We start from the raw sequence: 23,922 nt of genomic DNA, 5'->3' as shown, positions 1-23,922 counted from the left end.
TTCTATGATTTTATTTTTTTTGTACTTTTATCTGATTTTATTTAACTGTAGGGTAAATCTTGATATACCCCTGTAAAACTCCTTGTAACTTTATTCTGAAACATGGTGTGTGAAATCAATAATGATGATTATTATTCTAAGTACTATTGGAAGGGGAAGAGAATAGCTGAAATCCATAGATGAACTGATTAATTGATCGACACAAACATAATTTTAAAGACAGCAACAATTTTGATGAAGATCAATTGTCAATTGTGATTTATGAAGCAAACACTCTAACAAGTCTCTGGCTGGAGCTTCTCTAATGTGAGGATTTTCTCTGTTTCACATGACAGTAAACGGAATATCTTTGGGTTTTTGACTATTGGTTGAACATAATTATTATTTAAACTATTAGAAAATTAGACATCTGAATTTGCAGCCCTGGAGGAAAAAAGGGAAGGAACATATAAACAGAGAAGGTAAGAATGAAAAAGATGACAGACATGGGGAGATTACAGGAACATGAAAGACAGATGGAAAGAGACAAAAGTGAGTGCATCATTGTCTGTTAAACCAGATGTCTCATTAAAAATACACATTTCCATTGTGATAAAGGAGCAATTTCAGCGGCTTTTAATGGCACTGTGCATTAAGAGAAAATAAGAGAGCAGTAAAATTGTGGACGTTCATATCTATCGCTCCCCTCATGGACAGTAATACAGTTTCCCTTCAGCCAAAATGTTCAAATAATCCCTTTTTAATCATGTTTCCATCTGTGTTTCCAGTCAAAATCCCTTTTGAGTCAAAGTGATGTCAATGAGCACTTCCCTGACTCTGTCTTAGAAGATCATATACATGATATGGCCCAAAGTATGTGGACAGCACTATATGTAACAGTTGTGATCATGTTCATGAATGTGCTGCTCCCACAGCTTCCACTCTTCAGGTTTCAGTCTTTCCTCCAGATGTTGAACCTGCTGCAAGGACTCGCTTGCATTCAGACACCAGAGCATCAGCGAGGTCGACCACTGATGCTGCTGATCAGGTCTCACAGTCGGGGTTCCAGTTCATCCCAAAGGTGCTGGAAGGGGTTGAAATCAGCTCTCTGTGCAGACCAGTCAAGTTCTTCCACATCACAGTGCAAAAAACATGTTTGTGGACCTGCTTTGTGTACAGAGATGATGTTTCCATTCAGAAAAATATTCAATTTCAAGATACATAATAATAATATGAGACTCTGCTGGATCACTTTAAACAATTCCCCTCAAATTCAGCCTGACACATTTGAGAATTTAAAATAAACTTCTGTGTGTTTCAACAAGGCATGGACAAAACAGGTAGAGTTACAGGTGGGTTCAATTTTCAACATCTGACAGACAGAAGACTGAATGAAGCTTTCAGGTGAAACAAAAAGGAGCTTCAGTGCTTTGTTTCAGTTGATTTGGTGTTGCGGTCTGACTCGGGTCTCAGGTCGGGCTCCAGCTTCCTGGAGGATCACTTGGAGTCTTTGTCCTTAGCGTCTCCACTCAGACTGAGCCGTGCTGGTGGAGAACAGGAAGTGAACAGTATGCAGGTGTGAATGATCTCTGTTCACACCTGAAGTCACTCTGTGATGAAGTGGACGAAGGTGACGGGAAACACTCCTCGCCTCGTCGGCTCTCCTTCAATGTGTCCGACCTGAAGAGAGAGAGAGCGAGAGAGAACAGCTGAGTACAACCAAAACGATGTCTTTGTTAAAGTCAGAGGGATGTGATGTTGTATTTCCTGTTCTGGAGGTGTAGCTGTCACTCACCCACCACTCGCTGTCCTCCTCCCCCTCCACTATGATCACCTCCCCCTCGGAGAACGTCAGCTCATCTGGATTATCAGCTGAACAGTTGTAGATGGCCTTCACCCTCTGAGGCTTCTGCTTCTGTGTACACACACACACACACACACACACACACACACACACACACACACACACACACATATATATTTGTATATAATTATATAGACTGGGTGTGTGTTGGTTTATTAACATAAACTAAACCAAACTACACTAACAACCCTCAGTGTTGACCTCTGACCTCCGTGTTGTTGCTGTTATCTTTCAGGACTTACAGAGTAGGTGCTTCTGGGTTTGGGAGTTGGAGGAGAAGGACTACTTGGGGATTTGGCCTGTGTCCCTAAACACAGAAAAAACAACAAAGGGTTAGGATTCAGGGTTATGAACAGAAATGCACAACTTCACAATCTTCTTCATTACTTAAAGGACCAGTGTGTAGGATTTAGCACCATCCAGTGGTGAAGTTGCAGACTGCAACCAGCTGAACACCCCTCGCCTCACAGTCCCCTTGAGTGGCCACAGAATGCGCAAAAAATGTGGAAGTTGCTTGCCAGAGTCAATGTTTAATTTGTCCACTCTGAGCTGCTGTAGAAACACGGCGGTGCAACATGGCAGACTCCATGGAAGACACTGCACCACACATCCATATTTGATGCTAATGAGAGACTTCAAGAGGCTGATAGCTGAATGTAGTACAAAAACACTTGTTGGTCAGAGACTGAAAGGGTCAAGATTAGGGTTCAGGGCTGTCAACAAGGGTCCTCACAAGTACAGAATCTGTGAGTGTGTGTGAGTACCTCTTTTGTCCACAGATGCAGTCCGGACAGGAGGTCTCTGTGGAGGACGTTTCACTGATCTGAAATCAGACAAAATAAGGTCAAATGATCAAACTTGATAAAACAGACCGATTGTAATTTAATGTAAATCCATTAAAAACCTGTACAGACCACTATGAACCAGTTTTGACCAGTACTAACTGGTAACACCTGGTGAAAACTAGTATGTACCAGTACAGAATAGTTCTGAACAGTCAAGGAGAACCAACCAGGAGAAAGATAAATCAGCAGTGCTGATCAGTTCGGACCAGTGCTGTCCCATGCTGACCAGTCCAGACCAGTCCAAACAGAGCAGAACAGACCAGTACTGAACAGCAAAGACCAGTACCAACCAGTTTTGTCCAATACTAACAAGTAAAGCCCCGAGACCAGTCCAGTCCAGTCCAGTATGGTCAACTAAAGTCCACCAGGGTCCAATACAGTCTTGTATGGTCCAGGGTGGTTCACTACTGTCCAATTAAGTCCAGTACGGTCCACTACAGACCAGTGCGTACCCTGTGGGTGATTTGGGAGACTTGGGTCCTGGTGGTGGCGGTCTGCCGGCCTGGTGACTGGGGACTGGTGGAGGGAGGATCGGAGCTTTAAAGTGGGGTGGTGGTGGGATGCCTGGTGCTGGTGGGACTGGAGGCAGTGGGATGACTGAGGGCAGTCCTGATGCTGGTGGGGGTGGAAGAGGAGGGAGGGGGGTGTTCTTGGCTGACAAGATCTTGGACTCCAACATGCTGGACCTCTTGCTTACTGGAGGAGGAGGAGCTACTGGGAGCACTGGGAGTGGAGGAGAGAAGATTTGATTGAGATTCATTTGACCAGACATCTCTTTAAAATATAAACTCTGTATTTCTCTGTAGTCACTTAGTAACACTTAGAACATAAAACAGAACACAAAATGTATTTCACAGGATCAGAATAAAGTCGTATATAGTAGGTATAGTATAGTCCAAAATATTTCATCATAGTTTTCACTTTCACTTTCAAATGTTACTTTAAATTAAGTTTTAATCTTGTTTTCTTTTCCTCTTCACTGTTGTGAACCATCAAAAACAGAATGGACATAAAAACAGATAAAAAAATGAATGTAAAATAAGATGAAAATAAAAATACAAAGCATGAAACCACATAACAAAATATTAAAATCCAGGTAAAAACAGAAGGATAAGGATAAAAATCTGAAGAAGTCTTTGAGGATGTAGTGGACTATAGCCTGTAGTGGACTGTAGAGGACTCTACATGAAGATCACAGGAAGTGAGCCTCACCGTACATGGAGGAGTTCCTCTCAGGGGTTTGAGGGTTGGGGGGGTCGGAGGATGACCGCTGTCTTCCTACCGTCTCCATGGGAACTGGTTTGCTGTGTCCTGAAACGGCAGGTAGACAAAACATCTTTCAGAGCGTGACTTTTTAATTCAAGTGAAAAGACACAAACGCCAATCAGCTAAAGCCAATCAGCTATTACACTGAATCAAAACATCAAATAAAAGGTAGTGATGGACCCCCAGAACAAAAACTAATTTAGCTTCCAAAAAATCATGTTAGTCATATTTCAACAACTAGTGACTGACAGTCCACGGTCATGCTAGCAGCTCTGTGAGGCTGTGCTTAAACACAGCAGTGCTTTGAGGTAAATGCTAACACGCTCACAATGACAATGCTAACATGCTGATGATCACCCTCTTAGTTTAGCGTCATTAGTCACTAGATTTGCAGGAACTTGGTCAAAAACCAAAGATTTGGAAAAAGGAAAATATCTGTTGCAATAACTGAATGTAGAGTTTCTTTAGGGCCCAAACACTCAGCAAAACCCTGAAAGTTTAGTCCTGCAATTACAACTAAAGCTGAATTGGTTTCCCATCAGCCTCTGACCTCTGTTGGGTACTCTAGGTGGTAGCGGGGGTGTCGGTCCCGGTGGTGGCAGGTTCAAGTCCATCATGGTGCCGTAGGTCTCGTTGCTGATCATCATACTGGGGACCTGAGGTCTCTGTTTGTCCCGCACCAGGCAGGCGGCGTCCCGGGCTAACGTTGCCAGGTTGGGCTGTATGGGGCCGCTTGTGCCCGGCACGAAGCAGCTGACTGGACGCTCCTCACGGCGGTTAGGGATGGGCTGCAGAAAACACACATCAGACTGTTACACAGCTGAACAACTACGTCCATAAGCTGTTTAATATAAAACCAGTTGACCTTGTCCTCCATCTCGTCCTCACTCTCATCCAGGTCCTCATTCTGGAGACGCCACTCGTACTCAACGTGAACGTGGACGTTAAACTTTCCCGTCTGAGCCTGAGTCAGCTGAAACATACAAACACATTTTTGTGTTAGTTTTGTTTGCTTTATTTTGTTTTTCATTAAAAAAAACCCTTAGTTTTATTTATTTTATCTTAGCAACATAGATGTTTTGTGTCATTTTGTTTGCTTAAATTTGGTGTCATATATTTAGGTCCAGTTCACTTTAACAGTAGTTTAGTTTGACTTAGTCTTAGCTTAGCATAGCTTTAGCTTATTTTACGATAGGTCTTTACTTTATATTAGTTCATTGTAGTTAACTCAAACAAAGAGCTCATCTAACCTCATACAAAACAGCAGACGTAAAGACAAATATATACGATGATTTCTCTCAGAGAGTCTTACCAGTTCTTCACACTGAGTGTGTCTGAGACGTTTAGCGATGTCCAACGGCGTCTCTCCAGCTTCATTTGCTGAGGAGACAAATTCACGGCCAAATGAAGCATTTCACTGAAAACTGAGACATTTGGAAACAAGATTCAAGCTGATATTGATGCTGTCGCCCTCGTGAGGCTGTAATGCTCCCCACACAGCAGGACACTGAACTGTTCAATGGCCAACTTTGATATTTTTAGATCTTTATCTTCTATCAAGGCAAAACATCTTAAGTTTGTATCTGGAACATGATTAAAGCTAATTTAGGCGATTCACATATTGTCATATGAGGCCACTGTAATGAGAGGGGTTCCTGTTTTCGTCTTGTTCTGCTGATGTTGGTTGAGTCTCCAGAAATCCTGTTTCCACAGTTCAGTTTTGTGTCTTTTGTGTGTTTGTGTTCTTACTGATGGACACTGAAGCTTTTCCTCTCAGCAGCAGCTTGAGACACTCGCTGTTGTCTGTCAGGCAGCAGTAATGCAGCGCTGTGCTTCCTTTGGTCGTCTGCTTGTCCAGGTTACCACTGAAACACACACACATTCACTGGTGTTACTACACGCTCATTGAAACACTGTATTCTCTACAAACTAACCACAGTCAAGTCAAGATAGCTGTGGTTAGTGTTAAAACTACAGCAGCTACTGCTCTCCTTGCCTGTAGATGGCACAAATGAGCACATCCAAAGACAGTGTAGAGTACTGACATCCAAAAAGTGTCAAAAAACAAACAAAAGAAAACATCTGCACACTGAAAATATCATGCATGAACATATTAAATTAAATAAATAAAAATCTTATTTTTTTAATTGTGTGTCACCATCAAGTTTTATATAAACTCTTCTAATGAAGCTCCTTTAATAACACGTGGAAACTGTGTTAGCATCAGAGCTAGCAAACGTGCTACCTGACAGTTAGCAGGCCAACTACGTCGGAGAGCTTTTCTCCCTCTTCCATAAAACTCTTGCTGAATGAAATAATGAACAATCCTGAGAGCAAACTGTCCGGGAGAAAACAGAAAGGAACTCAAACAGATATGACAGAGCAGCTAGGATGTTCCCAGGTGGCTAGCATGTTAGCTCACCAGCTAGCTCAGAGCCCTGTGAGTCGTTAGCTTACAGAACGTAATAATTTCATAAAATTACAAAGTGCTTGCAGTAGGCAGGACTTAAATTCCATATATTGGGTAACTGTGTGCTTCTCTATAAGCAAACGGTATCTCAGGAATAATTGCTATCTAGCAGGTTTTCTTAATTACACCAACATGCTTAATGCTAACTTTAACGGCAGCTCGAGTGACGATGTGCTGTTCTGACTGCGGCGGTTACCTGTTTTGGGCGAGGAAGTCAACAATGTGGAGGGAGTTTCTGTCGCCCATACGGACTGCCAGGTGTAGCACCGTCTCTCCAGGTTCCTGACAAACAGTAAAAACACCACTCGCTCAGATGCAGTGAAATCCTAAATTCTGCAACAGCTGCAGAATCTGACTGACAGTTGACAGTTATCAGTGCAGTCGTACGTGTTCGTTGGGCTGTGGGCTGGCCTCCATCAGGTCCACTCCCTCAGCGTAGACCTGGATCAGAGACAGGATGTCTCTGTTCCTGACGGCCTCATACAGACCTTGCAGTCTGGAGGCAGCGTCAGCACAAAGCCGCTGAGCGAAACGCTTCTCTGTGTACTTCGCTGTGATGTAGTCTTTCCTCATCTGCCTGCAAGACAACACCCAGGAGCAGTTCATACGATTTAATCCGTTTTCACATTTGAGATTTACTTCCTTCTACGTAACCACTGTTTTCAGATCATGTCGCCTAGGCCATCACTCACATGTCGCTGGTCGGATCAGGTTTGGTGACGTCCTGCGCAGACAGATCTGCCTCCATGATCTCGTTGAAGCTGGCATTTCCCACGTTCTTTGCCAACTAAACACAACATCAGATCAGGTACTGCTCATTGCAGAGCTTTAATATTAACGCTAAATGACAAATCTTTAATAAATCTAATATACCAAAAGGGTATGTCTTCATAGGATTTAATAAATCAAACTGTCAAAAAAATAATAGATTTAGCTTTTAAGTAAATTCTACTCAACATGATAAAAACTGAATTAAAAACTCAGCAAAAATGAAACAGAAGGTCAAATAAATGACAGACTGAGAAATCAACTTCTCAGTAACGACAGTGAAGTGGACTCACCAGCAGCTCAGAGGTTCCCAGGACGTCCAGGTCCAGACTCTGGATCCTGGAGTAGTGGACCCCCATTTCCCTGTGGATCCCCGAGCACTCGATACAGATCAGCACCCCAAGGTTGGTGGACAGCCAGGTGGGGGCTGATGGTGCGAGATGATGGTGATTTTAGCTCTTTCTTGGTTTTGTTTTCATCTTCCACATCATGCAAATATTTTGGCGTCACTGTTCACACTCACAAACAGCTTCTGCTGCAGCAGTTTTAGTATTAGCAGTAGTAGCAACAGTACTAGTAGTAGTACTCATAGTAGCAGTCATACTGACCAGGAGCTCCACAGTCGCAGCAGCCGTCGTTGCCGCTCATCCTCTTCACCTCTCCTACGATGGCTTTGGTCAGTTCCTGCACGATGTTGTTCTCTCCTTCGTTCTGGTCGCCTTTAAACGCTTTGTTGAGCGCCTCCTCTTTACTGTTCTGCAGCACCGACACCCAGCTGGGAAAACAGCAGATTAGACCAGATGTTAAAACAGAGGTCAAGGGTGAGGCTGACAGTTGAGGGTCGAGCTTTCTACTACTAACATCTGACACTCGGCTTCATCCTCAGCTTGGAAGTGGTACGTTCGGTCATCTGAGGGAAGGAAACAGACAGGAAATGAGACATTACAAATATTTTAGACAGGATACAAGACAAAAGACGTTATCTCGATAGGCGAGTGCCCGCCTGCAGCTTACGTGAGAACAGGTCGAAGCTCTTCTTCTCGTCTGGACTCCTCTTCACCTGGCAGGTGAGCAGGTTGAGTTTGGCTGGAGGTCTGTTAGCCTGAGAGACAAGACACAGGGAGGAAGGTGAGACACAGCAGGAGAGGACGCCTGTCACACTGAATCTGACAAATATAAAGAGTTCAATATCAAATAAATGAGTAAGACGTTTCTGGATTGGGTGGATTGGCGCAAAATTTGGTATCTGTATCCATGACGACCAGATGACGAAACCAAATTACTTTGTCAGTCCTTTGACTTTTCATCTAGAGTGACAATGAGGTTGACTTGCAGTTTTGTCTGAACACTGGATGTTGAACACTGGATGGATTGTTATGATGTTATTCATGTTCTCATCACACCACCAGTAGTTCAGGTAGAGGATACGTCTCCAGACTCATTTGATTTTTCCTCACTTGAACCAGAAATCGTTCTGCTCCGCCATCTTGACGGCCGGCTCAAAGCTCTGTTCTGGCAGAGCACTGGCTGACATGCACCCTTATCGGACATCAGTTATTGATTGGAGGCTGCAGCTGATTGGCCTGATTTGATGCAAAGTTTTATGTTTTATTTTTCTGATCCACCATCTTGTTACAAATCTGTGTTAATTGTACATCCTGAACAACGAAAGGACCACAAACAATTTTCTTCGTTTTCTTCTTTTCACTATGTTATTTCCCCCATTAACTTTTATTAAGGACACAGTTAAAGTAAGAGAGGGAAGAGAGTCTGAGAAAAACACAAGAAATGCTTTTTCGAGTTTGTGAGGGAAATGTGATGCACTTTAAGAGATGTGGGATGAACCCGGTGTCTCTTAATGTCGACTAAAGGACTAACATCACAAAGTCCAACATGCAACAGACACTAAAACTTTATCTTGTCCATTTGGACATCCCTGCTCCACAGTGCAGATACATCCAGAGCTCTATATTTCTGAAGCTGAAGCAGAGACCAGCGAAAGGTTGAAATCTCAGACCCCCCCACCCGCCACCCCCCAACCAGCCCAGGATCTATCAGGGTCAGATTTGAATCCTGTTCCCACCCTTCTCTCTGTCATCCTTTTCCTTATGCTCTTCCTTCTCCTCCTTTTTCTCTTCCTCTGCTGCTTGCTCTGTCCTGATTGGCCGTTTGACTCTTCATGTAAAAACTTCAAAATAAAAGAAAGGAACAAAAAGAAGGAAACAAATAAGAAACTAAAGCTAAAATGAGACCTTGTGTTTCCCCCATTTGAAATCAAAAATAAAGCCCAGAAGGAGACTTTTTAATTGGCTGATGGACATGCAGGCAGGAAGGAGGAGCTTCTCATGCAGGTGGACCAATAGGAGAAGAGGATCTGGTGTCTTACCGTGCCGTGGCAGATGGTCAGGAAACCGTTCTTCACCGAGCACTTCCTCTTCTGCCACACTTTCCTCAGCCTGAGGACGAGACACGAGTTATTGACAACACATCGCTGTATTCTTCTTGATCTTCTTGCAGTGGTGGAAGACGAATAGATTAATAGTACAGTACTCACATCATCTCAGCATATCAAATGTTTTCTGTAAAACGTAACCTGTAACTATAGCTGTCGAGTACTGTAGTGGAGTAAATTAAATTTACTAATTTACTACTAAATTTAAATGACATAACTCAATCAGTCGTCTATGAAACTCGCCAACATCATGCATCACGTCACTGGACATTCACAGTGAAGAAGAAAATCGAATCAAATTAAATCAGGACTTTGTGGGAGTTTAAAGTGGTAGAAATATAACGCTACGCTAGTACGACCTCAAAGTACATCTGAGCAGAAGTACTTGAAAATGTTTTGGCCTGTTCACTTCTACCTGAGTGGTGCTGAGTCCCAGGTATTTAACCCTCGTTGTAACAGTTGGTGTAAAGGCTTGACAGGAAGTTCTCTTCCTGTGGACTTCTGGGATATTGAGTTCACTCACCCCTCACTCCTCTTGTAGAGGACTCCGGAGCGCTCGGTGCCGTGAGCCTTGTTGCCCTGCAGCTGATGGAGGCTGTAACCTGCGTTCTGTTTGGCCTGAGCGTCCTGTGAAGAACCAGGAAAAACACCAACATCAGCCTCCATTCATGTCGAGGTTCTCAAAGAGGGGGACGAGGCCCCCGGGGTGGACATGGAGCCACTGCAGGGAGGCAGTGGTGGAAAGTACTATAAGAATAACTTTGACTCCACTTCAGAGGGAAGTTTTTACTGCACTACATGTATTTTAAAATTTAACTTACTAGTTATTTTGCACATTCAAATGTTAAAACAAAATCGATCAAAAAATATATTTTCATGTATTATTACAGACGAAAGTTTCTACACAATGAGCACTTTTACTTTTGGTACTTTGGTAAGTGTATTTTGATGCTAACACTTGGTGCTTTGAGCTAAATGCTAACTTCAGCATGCTAACATGTTGACGATGACGATGCTAACATGCTGATGTTCAATGGATTCATCATTCATTGCTTAAACAGCACAGAATCGATAGAACTATCAACAGCGCTGCTAACAAAACGCAGCCTGTTCACGTCTAAGACACAGTCATCATGACAATTATTTACACTGCGTCTCATTGACGACTGGCTCAGCTGTCAATCAAACATGTCCTGCCCAATCAGAACTGAAGGATGAAGAGTGAAAAATACTGTGAGTACTCCGAGTTTTTCTCACCTCTTTCTGCTCAGACTGCAGAGAAGCTTTCAGGACGTCTCGGAGCTGACTCAGCTGTTTCCTCTCTCCATCCTGAGTCTGCTTAATCTGAACACCACAGAAGAAGAGAAGGATATTTACCCCAGATGATATAAACATCACTGGTGACTGCTGTCTGAAGCACAGTGCAATGCTTCAGATGTATCATCGTATATTTCAGAGGTGGAATGTAACTAAGTACATTTACTCAAGTACTGAGTCAGATAGAAAAAGAGACAGGGAACATTTTACTGCAACATGTGTACTTTTTAAGTAAAGTTTTGAATACTTGAAGTGGAGTATTATCACAGTGTGTTATGAGTACTTTAACTTCAGAAAAAAAAAGAAAACAGACATTTTAGATAAAATGATTAATTAAATTCTTCATTATAATCTACTAGTAATAGTTTCTTCACGATTCACTAAGTATCTCCGTCCTCACCGTCGTCAGGTCTGTAGCCAGTTTTTCTACGGAGGGTTTCAGACTCTCCACAGCCTTCAGTCCGTCCTGGAAGAAACTGAACACAGAGAAAAGAATTCAGTGGAAAATAAGTCTAAATTTACACTTTTTCCAAAAAGAACTGCACAAAATAAATCTCTTTGTTGCTGTTGAAGAAAATTAAACATTAATAAAAAAAATAATGTGGTTAAATATTTGATTTCCTTGCACTTTTTTCTCATTTCATTAAAAAACTTTATATTATTATTATTGTTATTTTGCAAAGTGACGTACTTGCACTGAGCATGGAAATACTTGATGAGGTTCTGGAGGAAGTCGACACCTTTCTTCACTTTGATCTCGTTCACTTTGAGGAGATACTGCAGAGAGAAACCAGAGAGGAGGAAATTAAACCCTCCGATTTTTCCATTTCAAACTAATTGAAGAGACGTTCGAGGGACCTCACCTCACACATCTGCAGCTGGAAGAGTCGCCTCTCCTTCTCCATCTCCTCGGCGATCTCTCCTCCGCTGAACTCGGTGCGAATCATCCCGTGCTGCTTGGCGTGCTCCCTCTTCTCTTTCTCAATCTTTGCTCTGCAGAGGTCAAAGGTCGAGTCAAGAGCGACATGAAAACTAAAACTACTGCACGAGTTGGCAAACAGGGCGTCTTGTCTTCATCTTGATTCAGATCCCTTTACTTGCAGAGGGAACAGATAAAAATGCTGTCCTCCTCTCTTTAGTGAGAATATAATGTTGGTATCACACTTGTCTAACTGCAGAGAAACACTTCCAGAAAGCAGAAAGTAACTAAGTATTTTCACTCAAGTACTGCACTTGACTACAGCTTTGAGGTACTTGAGTACATCAATTCCACTCCACCACACCTCAGAGGGAAATATTGTACTTTTTATTCCTCTACATTTGTCAGATTGATGCAAATTCAAATAAAAAATAAATAATTAGAACAATGATTGTAGTTTATAATAGATTACACATATTAATAGCAGATTATCTGTATCATAATGCATCATTATAGGAGGAGATGCGTCTTTACTGAAGCACAGGGGAAGTGTAATTACTGGCTGTTACCTCTGTGGCACATTTTTCAATAACTTTATTAAAAACAACAGAAGTTTCAGTCACTTATGAAGATCTTTGTTGTTATTATTATTATTATTTTTCAGATCTCAAGAGTCGGGAAACTGAACTAAACTCTGTCAAGAACACTTCAGCTTTTGTTTCTTCATAACTGACAGCACGTTTTTGTTCTTACAGCTTGGTTTCATAATCCTTCCAGGCTTTGTCGAACGGCTTCTTCAGATCCTGGAGGAGGAGGAGGAGATGTCACATGATTAGACTGAGTCCTGACCAATCACATCGCAGCACTGATTCATAGAAACAACCACAGAGAGAGGACTTTGAACCGTGAGTCACTCAGGAAATATTTCAAGATGATAACGTTCGTGAGGGTTTTTTTCACTGATAAAACCACAGAAGGGAACTTTAAACCACCCTTCACTGAGTTCCTGAGTCCTTTTACTTCTTTCTTTTTACTTGACTTAACTTCTTAACTTCTATAACTTAACAGAGTGAGAAAACAAGAGCAAACGGACAAAACCGATTTCACAACATGTGAAAAAAAAGCTGCAAAGTGAGAAAACAACACCAGCTACAGATGCTGCAAGTCTGAATGGAAAACACCAGACGTTTCCAGGGGACGCTAAAAGTGATGGACATGCCTGTGATGTCACTGCAGTCAATTACCCAGCAGTGGTTTTGGTGTTTTCTCACTTTTTCCTCACATGCTGTCAAACTGGTGAAGGTGTTTTCTTTCTTGTGTTTCGTCTCTTTGCACGTTTGGTCTTAAGCTGCAGTTTTTTGAGCTCTCAGGGCCACCGTATTCAGACTGTGGTTGTTTTCAGACTGACGGGGAGACTGAACACAAACCCCTTTCACTCCTTTCAGGTCGCCCTTCAGCAGACTGTCCAGGGGGAAGGTGATGATGTTGTTCATGTTCTGCATCTGAAAACAGGAAGTTAACATGAGCACGGTTCAGAATTTCAGTTTAACCTTTTGATTCCGACCTCGGGCCTCATCGCCGTGCGAACGCAGACACTCACCAGGTTTTTGAAGAGCGCCGTCAACTCTCTGGTGAAAACAGCGAACTTGAGGAAGGCCGAGCCGACCTCGGTGTCCTCCCTGCCAACGAGGTTCTCTCCGAATTTCTCCATGGACTGGATGTACTGCTCCTCATTGTCCACGTGAGCTGCAACACACACAACACAGATTCAGTTCAGCAAACTGAATCCTGGGTATCGATAATCCTCATCTGCAGGAAGAACCGGGCCTTCTTCTTATTATTATTACTATTTTTTTCCTCTATGGCTCCACTTAAATGAAAAAGAGGTTGAGCATTTGCTGTCTTTGCTCTGACACTTTGAATAGTTTATATCTTTCTACTTGAACATCAAAGTCTCACTTAAATTTCCTCAGTGAAGTTTTGCTGTTTTATAAATTCGATTTTGTTGTTACTGTCCAGCTTGTGTGATATTTAATGCTTTTAATTTGAAGAACTTTTGTGTTGAAAGATCCCTGACTCACTATTAAAACTGAACAACACAGAACAGAAACAAAACACCAAATTTACCAACTCATACTTTACTTCCTTGTTCCTTTTTCCTGGATGTTTGTATCGTTTGTGATTGAAAGGAACACATTGTTATTGTTCCTCCAAACATCTGTATCATGAGGTCAAATTCAGAATCAAAACAATGTTCTTACTCTGCATTTAAACTAGATATTTATAATTTATTTTGGAAATATCTAAAAAAAATTGTTTCACTAATGCACTCTATGTATATTACAACATCCATGTTAAACAAAGCAAATATGGCTGTAAAGTGTCTTAAAGACACCAACCTTCATACTCATCAAGCACCTGGTTCATGTCATTATGTCAGCAAAGGTCAAAGGTCAGCATGGATGAAAAAGAAACTGCTCATCATCGCTTTCACTTTTTTTCCACTTTCACAGCCTTGAACCGGATGATCGCTCTTTGTTCCTCTTCACTCTCAAACTGGTTTTGTTGCTGCACACGAGACCTAGTCCGCATAGTTCTGGCCATACTGCGTATTAAAGTATTAATTGTGGTTTTCCTAAAGTTCCCAGAGAATTAAAATGTCAATCTGCTCATGCAGAAGAGTCTATAAATCCCTCTGTGTGAATAATAAAAGCTGCCGTCAGTTTATACACCTTCAAATAAGTCACTTACTGTACGTTTCCAAACATGCCACCACAAAACTGCGTTTCCTGACATCTGAATCGACTGTGTACACAGCTACAAATGAAGCGTGTCAGTTACTCAGTTACCTGTGAACTTCATTTCTCTCTGAGTGCAGTGAGCAACTCGGTGAAGAACATACCTTTAACGGTCCCAGCTCAACGACGTAGCCAGAGGTTTTGTGTGTTTGTGTAATGTGATCCCAGTTGCCAGTACGTGTATGAAACACAATCCACACACTACATACAATTTCAACCCATCTGCAACCGCAACCTGGCAACCCACAACCTGATTCATGAGGCGTGCGCTCTCTGTGCAGGCAGACGGGTCGGGAGCTTAACGTCAGCTGTTGATGTCAGGGCAGGACGGCGTTGTACCAAACAAACCCACCAAGAAAAACCTCACGTTTCCTGAGACCTAAATGTTGGCAGGTTTGGAGCTCCTGACTTATATAACAAAAGATGCTAACTGGGATCACAATTCAGTCACAGCTACTTATTGTGTAATGAACCAATGAACAATGAACCCTGCGAATTCCACCTGGTGAAGCCATGTCTTTTAGCTCCACTTTTGGCCTCCACCAGCTCTCTTTAGCTGCTGGATGCTCCACTATGTTCACCAGCTCATCTCTAACGGTGTCTGCCTGCTGCTGAGCAGGTAGCTTTTTCTCTGGAACCGATGTTATGAGCGCTGAGAGCGAACCAAACAGTAAAGTTGTTGCTGGAAAGATAAACAACGGGCTGAAACTCGACTGCTTTAAAATGTGAAAATATTTTTGACATATTTTCATAGTTATGTACCAAATCTAAGGAGAAATAATAACATTAAGTTCTCATGGTGTTTGCGATAAAGTAAGATTATCAATCTAATCGTGGTGCGTATCCTTGCATCTCATAGTGAAGATGAAGCCACTGATCCTGTTTGTCTGTTATCCGGTTTAAAGCCGTTTTCATCGTAGATTGTGTTGATGATATCACACTTTTCCTCTGACAGCAGTCTGAATCTGGGTGCTTTTTTTAGACCAGTGAAACATGATAATATTTTAGATGAGTTAGTCTCTTTCTGTGTCAGTGGGTAGACAGTTAGTCGAGGCGGGCGTCCCTCCCTCGGCATGCTGGGACAGGAGAGCAGTATGACAGGAATGTTTGGAGGTGAGACTCCACCTGCCTGAACACAGACCCTCCACCCTGAACGCACCACCAGCTGGGTCCTAATTTAGGTTACCAGAACAGTGATTCTGATGGACTCCCACAGCTCTCTTCATTTCAACTATTTCAAATGTTTTCACAGTTTTAATGTATAAGAAATAAGCTTTCGTGATGTCAAAAACATATTAAAAAAGTGTACAATGTACATTTCCATTTATTTCTATTTGAAGTAAACATGTTCAGAGTTTTGGGGACTGCAATTCCCATCATGCAAGCAGAAAAAATATGTGCACTTTGTAGGCTGTTTATCTGTCCCTTTTGGTGAATCAATAGTTCAGTGCTGGTACTGAAGAAACATGAGGAAATTATGAAAATGTGGAACAACCAATCACTGACAAAGAATATTTAATAAATGGAGGTTTTGTCTGAGTAAGCAAAGTTACGAGCAGACAGGAAGTGACAGGCAGAGCGAGGCTTTGTGGTGGGAAACTCTGGTATTTTGGACAGACTGAGGTGAGACTGTGACACTCACCCAGGCCAGACGTGTTGATGGCCTTCACCGACTTCTTGATCTTGTACAGAACCGATCTGTCCACGTCCAGAGCCTGAGGAGGACAAACACAGTGAGGACAGAGACCGGACGCCACAGCTGGACGGTGTAAAACCTGTGCACGCCACGCTCAGCTGAACACGCACAGATTCAGATTTCTCTTGTTTCTAACACTGTTTCTAACATATTTCCGTCCTTCTAGGCTGTTGATGGTTTGAGTTTATCTCTTTGAGAATCATCCTGCAGGAGCATGAGTTTATTTTTCGTTCGTTCTATTTTAAACAGCTGGTAGCACGATTATTATAACTATAATTATAACTAGCTTTAGAAATGTCCATGCTTTGTTGGAGGTGTGTGTGTGTGACTGAATGCTTAGTCCAATAAACAGATTTCTTTTGATGATGCATTCAAAGACACTCTGACATTTGGTCATTGAAACTCGGCTGCTGAAAAGCACTGCATGGATGAGTTGCCAAATCAGTCAATCAAGGCTAGAGGACAGACAACAGGTGACGTCTGTCCTTTGTTCAGTGTTTTCTAATCTCTCTACTCTCTAACAGCTGAGTTTCATAAATAGTGAAACCTGCCTGGAAGGAGGGGAAACAAGTGCTGAGGAGGAATTTACAGTTTAATTTTGCACTTTTACAAACAGGATTAATACTGAAGGGAAACAGTTGTGGACAGGAGTCATGGCATGACATCAATTTGTACAAAAGAGACATAAATACAAACAAAATAAAGAAAAATCACCCATCAGATCTTCACTATATGTAATTCAAGTAGATGTTTTATGCTGAACTTTGGGCGGTAAAAACTTCAGCTGCAGCTTCCGTGCTGCTTTTAACACATCTCACTTTGGGAAAGTAGTTAAATATAATGAGGTGTGAGTTCTCGGCAGGCCGACGCTGAGCAAAGAGACGCTGAACAGGAAACAGTTTGTGTTTCAGACAAAACTTCATCCAATGAAATCTAAGTCCAACGGTCAAACAGAGTTTTTGTCTCTGTAGCTGCATGTAAATGAGTTTGCTGAGTGATGGTGCCACTTTCTCTGATCAGATGATTTCATGCAAAGTAGTTCAGTCAACATGAGGCTACACAGATCAGAGGAGCAGCACCTTTATTCTTATTTGTACTTCTGAGTCCATTTTCTGGAGTTACAAGGTTTTTAAGCATCAATTATCACAGAAGCGCAATGATCAGCTAAAGAGAAGGTTATATGGTCTCATGTGAAATGAAAACCTTTTGAACTCCCGTTCTCCAAATGAATCCATGGAAATCCTGCAAAGACCCTTAAAAACCCATCACAGACCCCTCAAATCTCCCTGGAAGAACCCTGGAAACCACTCATGGATTTCTGTAAACCCTTCAACACCTTCTGAAAATCATTCAAAGATACTTGAGCAGCCTGGATTGAGCACTAAAGGTCCCACATCGTAGAAAGTGAGGTTCCCACGTCTTCTGTGAGTATAAGCAGATCTGGGCACTGTACAGATACAGTTTGAGTATCAAAACGCTCAAACAACGGAGAAATAACCGTGAACCAAAGCCTCACAGGTGCAAGTTCAGGAAAAATGCTAATGCATTTGAATGGGCAACAACGAACCATGAAAACCTCTGAAAGCGCTTCAGTGCCTCCAAAAACCCTTCAAAGAGAAAGTTAGCATCAGTGTGTCTCTTTTTGGTCGGTTGTGGTCCTGCCCTGTAGCACCTGTAACCACACCCACCAGTGATGTCACAGTGTACTGACACACCCAGAAGGACACCTCTACATCACTGCACAAGGTGAGACATCAAACACAAGCAGTGAAGTGGGTCAGTGACCGTACAGTAACTTAAACGTTCATCGACTCAGATACAATAATTGAAATGACAGTTTTACTTTATGCTCATTAACCATCAGAAATGTAATCCTTTAAAAAGCCTCAAATTCCTCAAAACTTTCCAAGAAATGCTGAAGCCTCCTCAGGGAAAGACTAAAGCTTATTCAGACAAGACAAACGCATCATTACCAATGTTGACGAAGAGTGAAAGGCAGTAAGACGTTGTGCGATTCTACTAACGTCCAGTAATCCCCATGAATACTCCACACCGGTGATGTACAGCACTGTAAACATGCCATTACACCAGGCATGTCAAACTCATTCCACAAAGGGCCGAGTGGCTGAAGGTTTTCTTTCCAACCAAGCAGCAGCATACCAGACTTGACTCATTTCATCAGCTGATCTAAGTCTTCAGACAGCTGATTGGTCAGACTGTGTGCTTTTAATTGGTTGGAGGAAAAACCTGCAGCCACACGGCCCTTTGTGGAATGAGTTTGACATGCCTGCATTACACTGTCATAATGATAAGAACACTGACAACACCACAGTTCCCATGAGCCTCAGCGGCCGCAGAGCTGTATCAGTCCACTGCTGCTGAATTCATCCAAACGTGAACTGACTCATCGACATCATTAAAGCTCGACATGACGCAGCCTCACGCTTCAGTCCAGCAGTTTTCAGCTCAGTGCCTCATCGTCTGTATCGACGGTTCAGCTTCACGTCACCTGATGTTGTTGATGGGAAACAGGAACACGCTGTGAGCAGGTGAATCAGCTTCAGCTCAGAGTTTTCTGCAGCAGCAGCTGAGTCACAGCTCAGTGACTCAGTGTGTGAAACATGCAGAAAGTCCAGTAGCTCAGTGACTGTTTGACTGAAGGTCACAGAGAACAAAGAAACTGCAACTACAACCCCGATTCCACAAGAGCTGGGACGCTGAGTGAAACGTGAAAACACAAAAACAAAAAAAAAACAAAACAGCATTGAATCATTTGCATGACTTTACAAAGTGTTCCTGAGCGTTGTGAAGGACTGAGCCTTTCCAGGATGCCCCTTTCATCCCCGATCATGATCCTCTCACCTTTACCTGTGGAATGATCCAAACAGGTGTTTTTGGAGCGTTCCGCCATCTTTCCAGTCTTTGAAATGTGTTGCTGCATCAAATTCAGCATAAGCAGATATTATTTAAAAAAAATCAGTGAAGCCGAAGAAGTAAATACATATATTAGTAAATATATTGTGTATATCATGTGCTGTTTTCAGTTGAGTTAATGTCAGAAAGAATCAGCAAATGATCACATCCTGTTTTACAGAGCGTGGAATCAAACCAAGCTGGTTTCCATCACCTGAAACTCCGTTTTAAAATCTTTGCAGGCTTCATAACATACAGCCAGCTTGTCATGACAGCAGTTATTGGGATGAAGAGTCGATGAACAAATGAAACATATCGTGCAGGTTCTTTGAATTTCTCCACAAACCTGCAGCTGGATTCTTAATTCTAGCTCACACAAAGAACCACACCAGCACCAAAACGGTTAGAGAAGCAGTCGATCAATCATTTATTATTGAAATCATTTATCTCAAAACTGTCAAACATTCTTTGGTTTTAGCTTCTGTAGTGGCAACAATTCCTGCTTGATTCCTGCGCTGCTGCAGCTCAACCACGTCAGTGAACGGTCCAATCAGCAGCCAAACTACAATAACTAACTTCCTGTTGTTTTTCCGACACCTGCCTGCTGGCCTCGGGGAGGCACCTCACACGCTGAACACCTCTGGTCTGTCATGTGTTTCGCTGCAGTCTTCTGTTGTGTTTAGCTGTGTGGTTGCAAATGTGTCTCTGCGCTACATCTGATCTAATTAAAGATTCTGTCACCACTAGTAGTTACTTGTGTACGACTTCAACTCAGACCTTTTTAGATGAATTATTTCTTCGCAGTACACGTAGTAAAACCGAACTGAAATGTGGTTAATGTCACACACCAAAATAACCAGCACTGCAACATACTGTATGTGTGTCAGTTTGTTGGCCCTGTTTGGCCCTTTGTCATCCCAATCAGCTATTGGTATTTCTTTAATATACTATGAATATTTAATATGTATTTTGCTTTAGTTCTAATTCAAATATGTGTTTGTAAGGTACAAAAAGCTCACGTATTTTAATACAACCTGTTACAACTAAATGGAGTCTTGCAATATCACAGTTAAGTGCAGTAAAGTTAAGTCTTACAAATATTAAATTATACTACTACTGTATAATTTCTGTATAAAGTCCAATATCAGTATGTCCAAAACCAAACAGTTTCAGTGCGTCTGTGATGGTAAACTGAATCTCTTTGGTTCTGGACTGTCGGTCAAACAAAACATTCGAGGATGTCACCTTGAATTCTGAGAAACTGGAACTAACATTTACTTCTACAGTGTTTTCTTCTGTTTTAAAAGTTTCCTTTTAAATGTAACTTCACTCTTTATCATGTCAGAAGTCTTATTCTACGGTCAGAAGTAATAAATGCTTCCCCTTCGATCCTGACTAACAATCATATCTTTTCAAGAACCACGCAGCCCATTAAGGAATCTAGAAGAAGGGCCCAGAAACCTCAACAAGACCTCCTGAAAACCACTGAATAAAGCTGACACTTTATGACCAAACGATCAATCAATAACACAAATAAATGCTCCTTTCTGACATGTTGCTGCGCTGATTTTAAGCAAGTTTCCAGAGCTAATAATAATGAGCTCATCTGTTTATAGTCATCAGTGTTTGAAAATGCTGATGGTGTTAAGAAGAAACTTACTGCAGCTTTGACTCCTCTGACATGTCTGACTGCAGACAGACATGTTGGGACAAGATAAGAGGAGCTACAAAACCGAACATAAGACGAGACAAGACGATGAGAAACAAATGAGAGAGCGAGCGGAAAGACAAAAGGCAAAAGAGGTGGAGAGCGGTTTCAGCGGAGAGATGAAGGACTCATTAGAGACACATGAAAGACCAAAGAGGGAGAGACGGGGTGAGACTGGGAGAGACGGGGTGAGACTGGGAGAGACGGGGAGAGACTGGGAGAAACAGGTCTTGCTGGGACTCGATCAGACAGGTGAGGCTCTGTCATCGCCCCGGGTCCACTGGGCGGGACGTCCCAGCATGCAACAGGAGGAGGAAGACACAACACGCTGTCCAGACCTGTGCTTTCTACAAACCTCAAATCAAGACCAGCTACGAGACACCAGGACAACAGAATAAATACGCTTTCAAGCACACTTTCATGCTGAACAAGTATTTCTGCTTTATCACATGTACACTAATAGTTGTTTTAGCTGATACATGTACGGCGTCTAAAAACAGCAGTCGAGTACAATTAGGTACAGTTAAGTGTATTTTATGTTGTATACTTGTATATATATTTATTTGGTACCTCAAAAATAGCACATTTTCAATAAACTAACCGTGAGTGCACATGGAAATATACAAAGTGAAGGGAAAGTGAATGCAAATTTAGTATAACGACAATCAAACTTCTATGTTTTGAATGTCATTAAGTTTATTTTTAGCTCATTTGTCATTATGAAAAGGAGGATCACACAACGTCTCATGAAACCCCCTGAAAATATCCCAAGAACTACTGGAAACTCTGAGCCTGAAAACCCCCTTCAGGAGGTCTGTGAACTCTTCAGAAACTGAAGGAAACCAGAAGCAGGCATGGTGGTGGCAGTAGTAACTGATGTTGTGCTCTCTAAAGCCGTGTTTAAACTGTGCATTAACGTGTGTCTTAAGTGATCCAATCGCATGATGGACAGCTCTCAGTACTAAGTAGTAATAGTTGTAGTAACAGTACTTTAGACAGCGGTGCTGACTGACAACATAATGTCTTTAGTCTTTTCTAAAGTTGAATCAAAAAATTCACGTTCGTGTGTTCAAGCCTTCACTGTGGGGCTCTTCAGCAGCTGACCTTTGACCTTTTACTAACCGGTTCCTCCTATCTGTAATTAACAAACATGCAAGATCATCGCTGCATTGCAAAACAAAGAAGCTGGTCCAAACTCTTACAAAACGTTGAGCTGCAGAAAACTCCACTCAGAGCTGAACACGAGCGCTGTTTCACCATGAGGAAGTCTTTCTCTCTCTTCCTCTTTTCAGTGAAGAACAGACAAATTTGTCAGCTTTTACTGCCTGGAAATGTGACGATGAGGAGGGCAGAGCCACTGAAATCCACTTTACCTTCATCTCTACCCAGAGAAACGCTTTAAAACTTGTTTTCTATCTGCAAAGGCAAAGTCTGTGGTTTTTACATGCTGAAACAAACTGAATTATCACTTCAAGTTGTGGTTTTCATCATAGGAAGTGGAGGCAAAGCAATAGAGGTTTAAATAAATGGGAACAAAGCTGATTTCTATTAGTATAAGTATTAGTTTTATATATATAACAGTATTTGTATTAATTATTTTTATTTTTGTTTTTTTTTTGCTCAGTGTGATCAGTGATGGCAGTTTAACTATTTTATTTAATAGAAGAAAAACTGATAAAGTTTAAATGCATCTCAGTGCACTCCCCTGAGCGCGCGCGTGTGCGTGCACGTGCGCGTGTTTTCTTACCTCCTCCAGAGCCGCCACCGCGTTCCTGCAGTGAGACATCCGAGTGGTGAAGTTCGAGGTGGTTGGAGCTTTGTAGTCCTCATTAGTCTCCGCAACAAACTCGGTCACGCTGATCAGCTCCGGCATCGTGAGCTCCGAACACGACACACTGTCCTAATGCACAATCGTTTGTAAAATCTCAAGTGCTATGCAGTCCAACCCGCAGCCTCAGGTCCGAGAGCCACACCTGGACTGACTTTAAGTCGTCCACAGTGTCACGAACGGCCACCAAAGATCCTCTCCCGTGTCCGGTAATCACCCCTCCTCATATCTGAAGTGTGAATCAGATTTTCATTAAACTCCGGGTGACGTTCAGAAGTTTTATTCCCATGATCTGTCCCGCAGAGGCAAACGCAGACGGTCCCGTCACCTTCCTCCTCCGCCCTCCCGCTGACACCACCTGAGGAAATCGCACCGAGCTGGGCGGAGACGCAGAGAGGCGGAGCGGCGAGAACTCTCACTCTGCTACTGTTTCCAGGAACCACAGACACACAGTCAGTGTCTGTCTTTCAAAATTAAACGCAGTGGTGGAAAATAACCAAGTCCATTTACCGAAGGACTGCACATCGGTAGAATTTGGTGCTGCAATGGTGGAAGAAGTAATCAGATACTTCACTTCTGACAAAGTATCAATGCAGTGCTATGAAAATACTCCACTACAAGTACAAGTCCTGCATTGACTAACTTACTGAAGCATCCTAAATGTACAAACATATTACTAACAAAGTACTCACAGGGCAGTAAAGTAACAGTAATTGAAGTTGTTAGATAAATCTAGTGGAGTAAAAAGTACAATATTTGCATCTGAGATGTAGTGGAGTGGAAATATGAAGCTGCACTGGAGCCACAAGGCTGCAGGTGCATGAAGTAACGTGACTTTCAGAATCAGAATGACACACTTAAAGTACATTCAAAAAATGCAGATTCATTTTCTGTCAATTTATTAATCAACTTATTTCAGCTCTACATTAATTTTTAAGTTGTTGAGTGCTATATCCTCTCATACATAGACAATCTTTGACACGTGCCTGGAGGTGAGGGCAGGGTCAACAGTTAAAGAATAAACCTATTACCTTTAAAATTCATGCAGGACCTGGTAGTGTAAAAAAAAAAAAAAAAAGTGGTCCTTGTGCTGTTTGTC

General features: G+C 42.2%; 1 protein-coding gene across 1 annotated transcript; it reads right to left on the bottom strand.

Annotated features, from left to right (window-relative positions):
* Window positions 1–586: 586 nt before the first annotated feature.
* Window positions 587–23,168, bottom strand: asap2b (ArfGAP with SH3 domain, ankyrin repeat and PH domain 2b). Its single transcript, XM_070987473.1, has 28 exons — window positions 22,743–23,168; window positions 16,321–16,393; window positions 13,481–13,626; window positions 13,308–13,382; window positions 12,634–12,683; window positions 11,825–11,954; window positions 11,653–11,738; window positions 11,362–11,437; window positions 10,902–10,988; window positions 10,168–10,271; window positions 9,579–9,648; window positions 8,207–8,294; window positions 8,054–8,102; window positions 7,801–7,967; window positions 7,486–7,619; window positions 7,117–7,211; window positions 6,812–7,001; window positions 6,621–6,706; window positions 5,704–5,819; window positions 5,267–5,334; window positions 4,820–4,927; window positions 4,505–4,742; window positions 3,901–3,999; window positions 3,141–3,411; window positions 2,608–2,666; window positions 2,086–2,150; window positions 1,775–1,894; window positions 587–1,659 (listed from the first exon to the last, which is right to left on the bottom strand). Exons 1-28 carry the CDS (start codon window positions 22,866–22,868, stop codon window positions 1,585–1,587), a joined length of 3,051 nt encoding a protein of 1,016 aa, XP_070843574.1. The 5' UTR covers window positions 22,869–23,168; the 3' UTR covers window positions 587–1,584.
* Window positions 23,169–23,922: the final 754 nt, after the last annotated feature.

The sequence above is a fragment of the Chaetodon trifascialis genome, chromosome 19 (assembly GCF_039877785.1).
Source record: "Chaetodon trifascialis isolate fChaTrf1 chromosome 19, fChaTrf1.hap1, whole genome shotgun sequence".
Classification (NCBI taxonomy): Eukaryota; Metazoa; Chordata; class Actinopteri; order Chaetodontiformes; family Chaetodontidae; genus Chaetodon; species Chaetodon trifascialis.
This window is presented reverse-complemented; position numbering and strand designations above follow the sequence as displayed.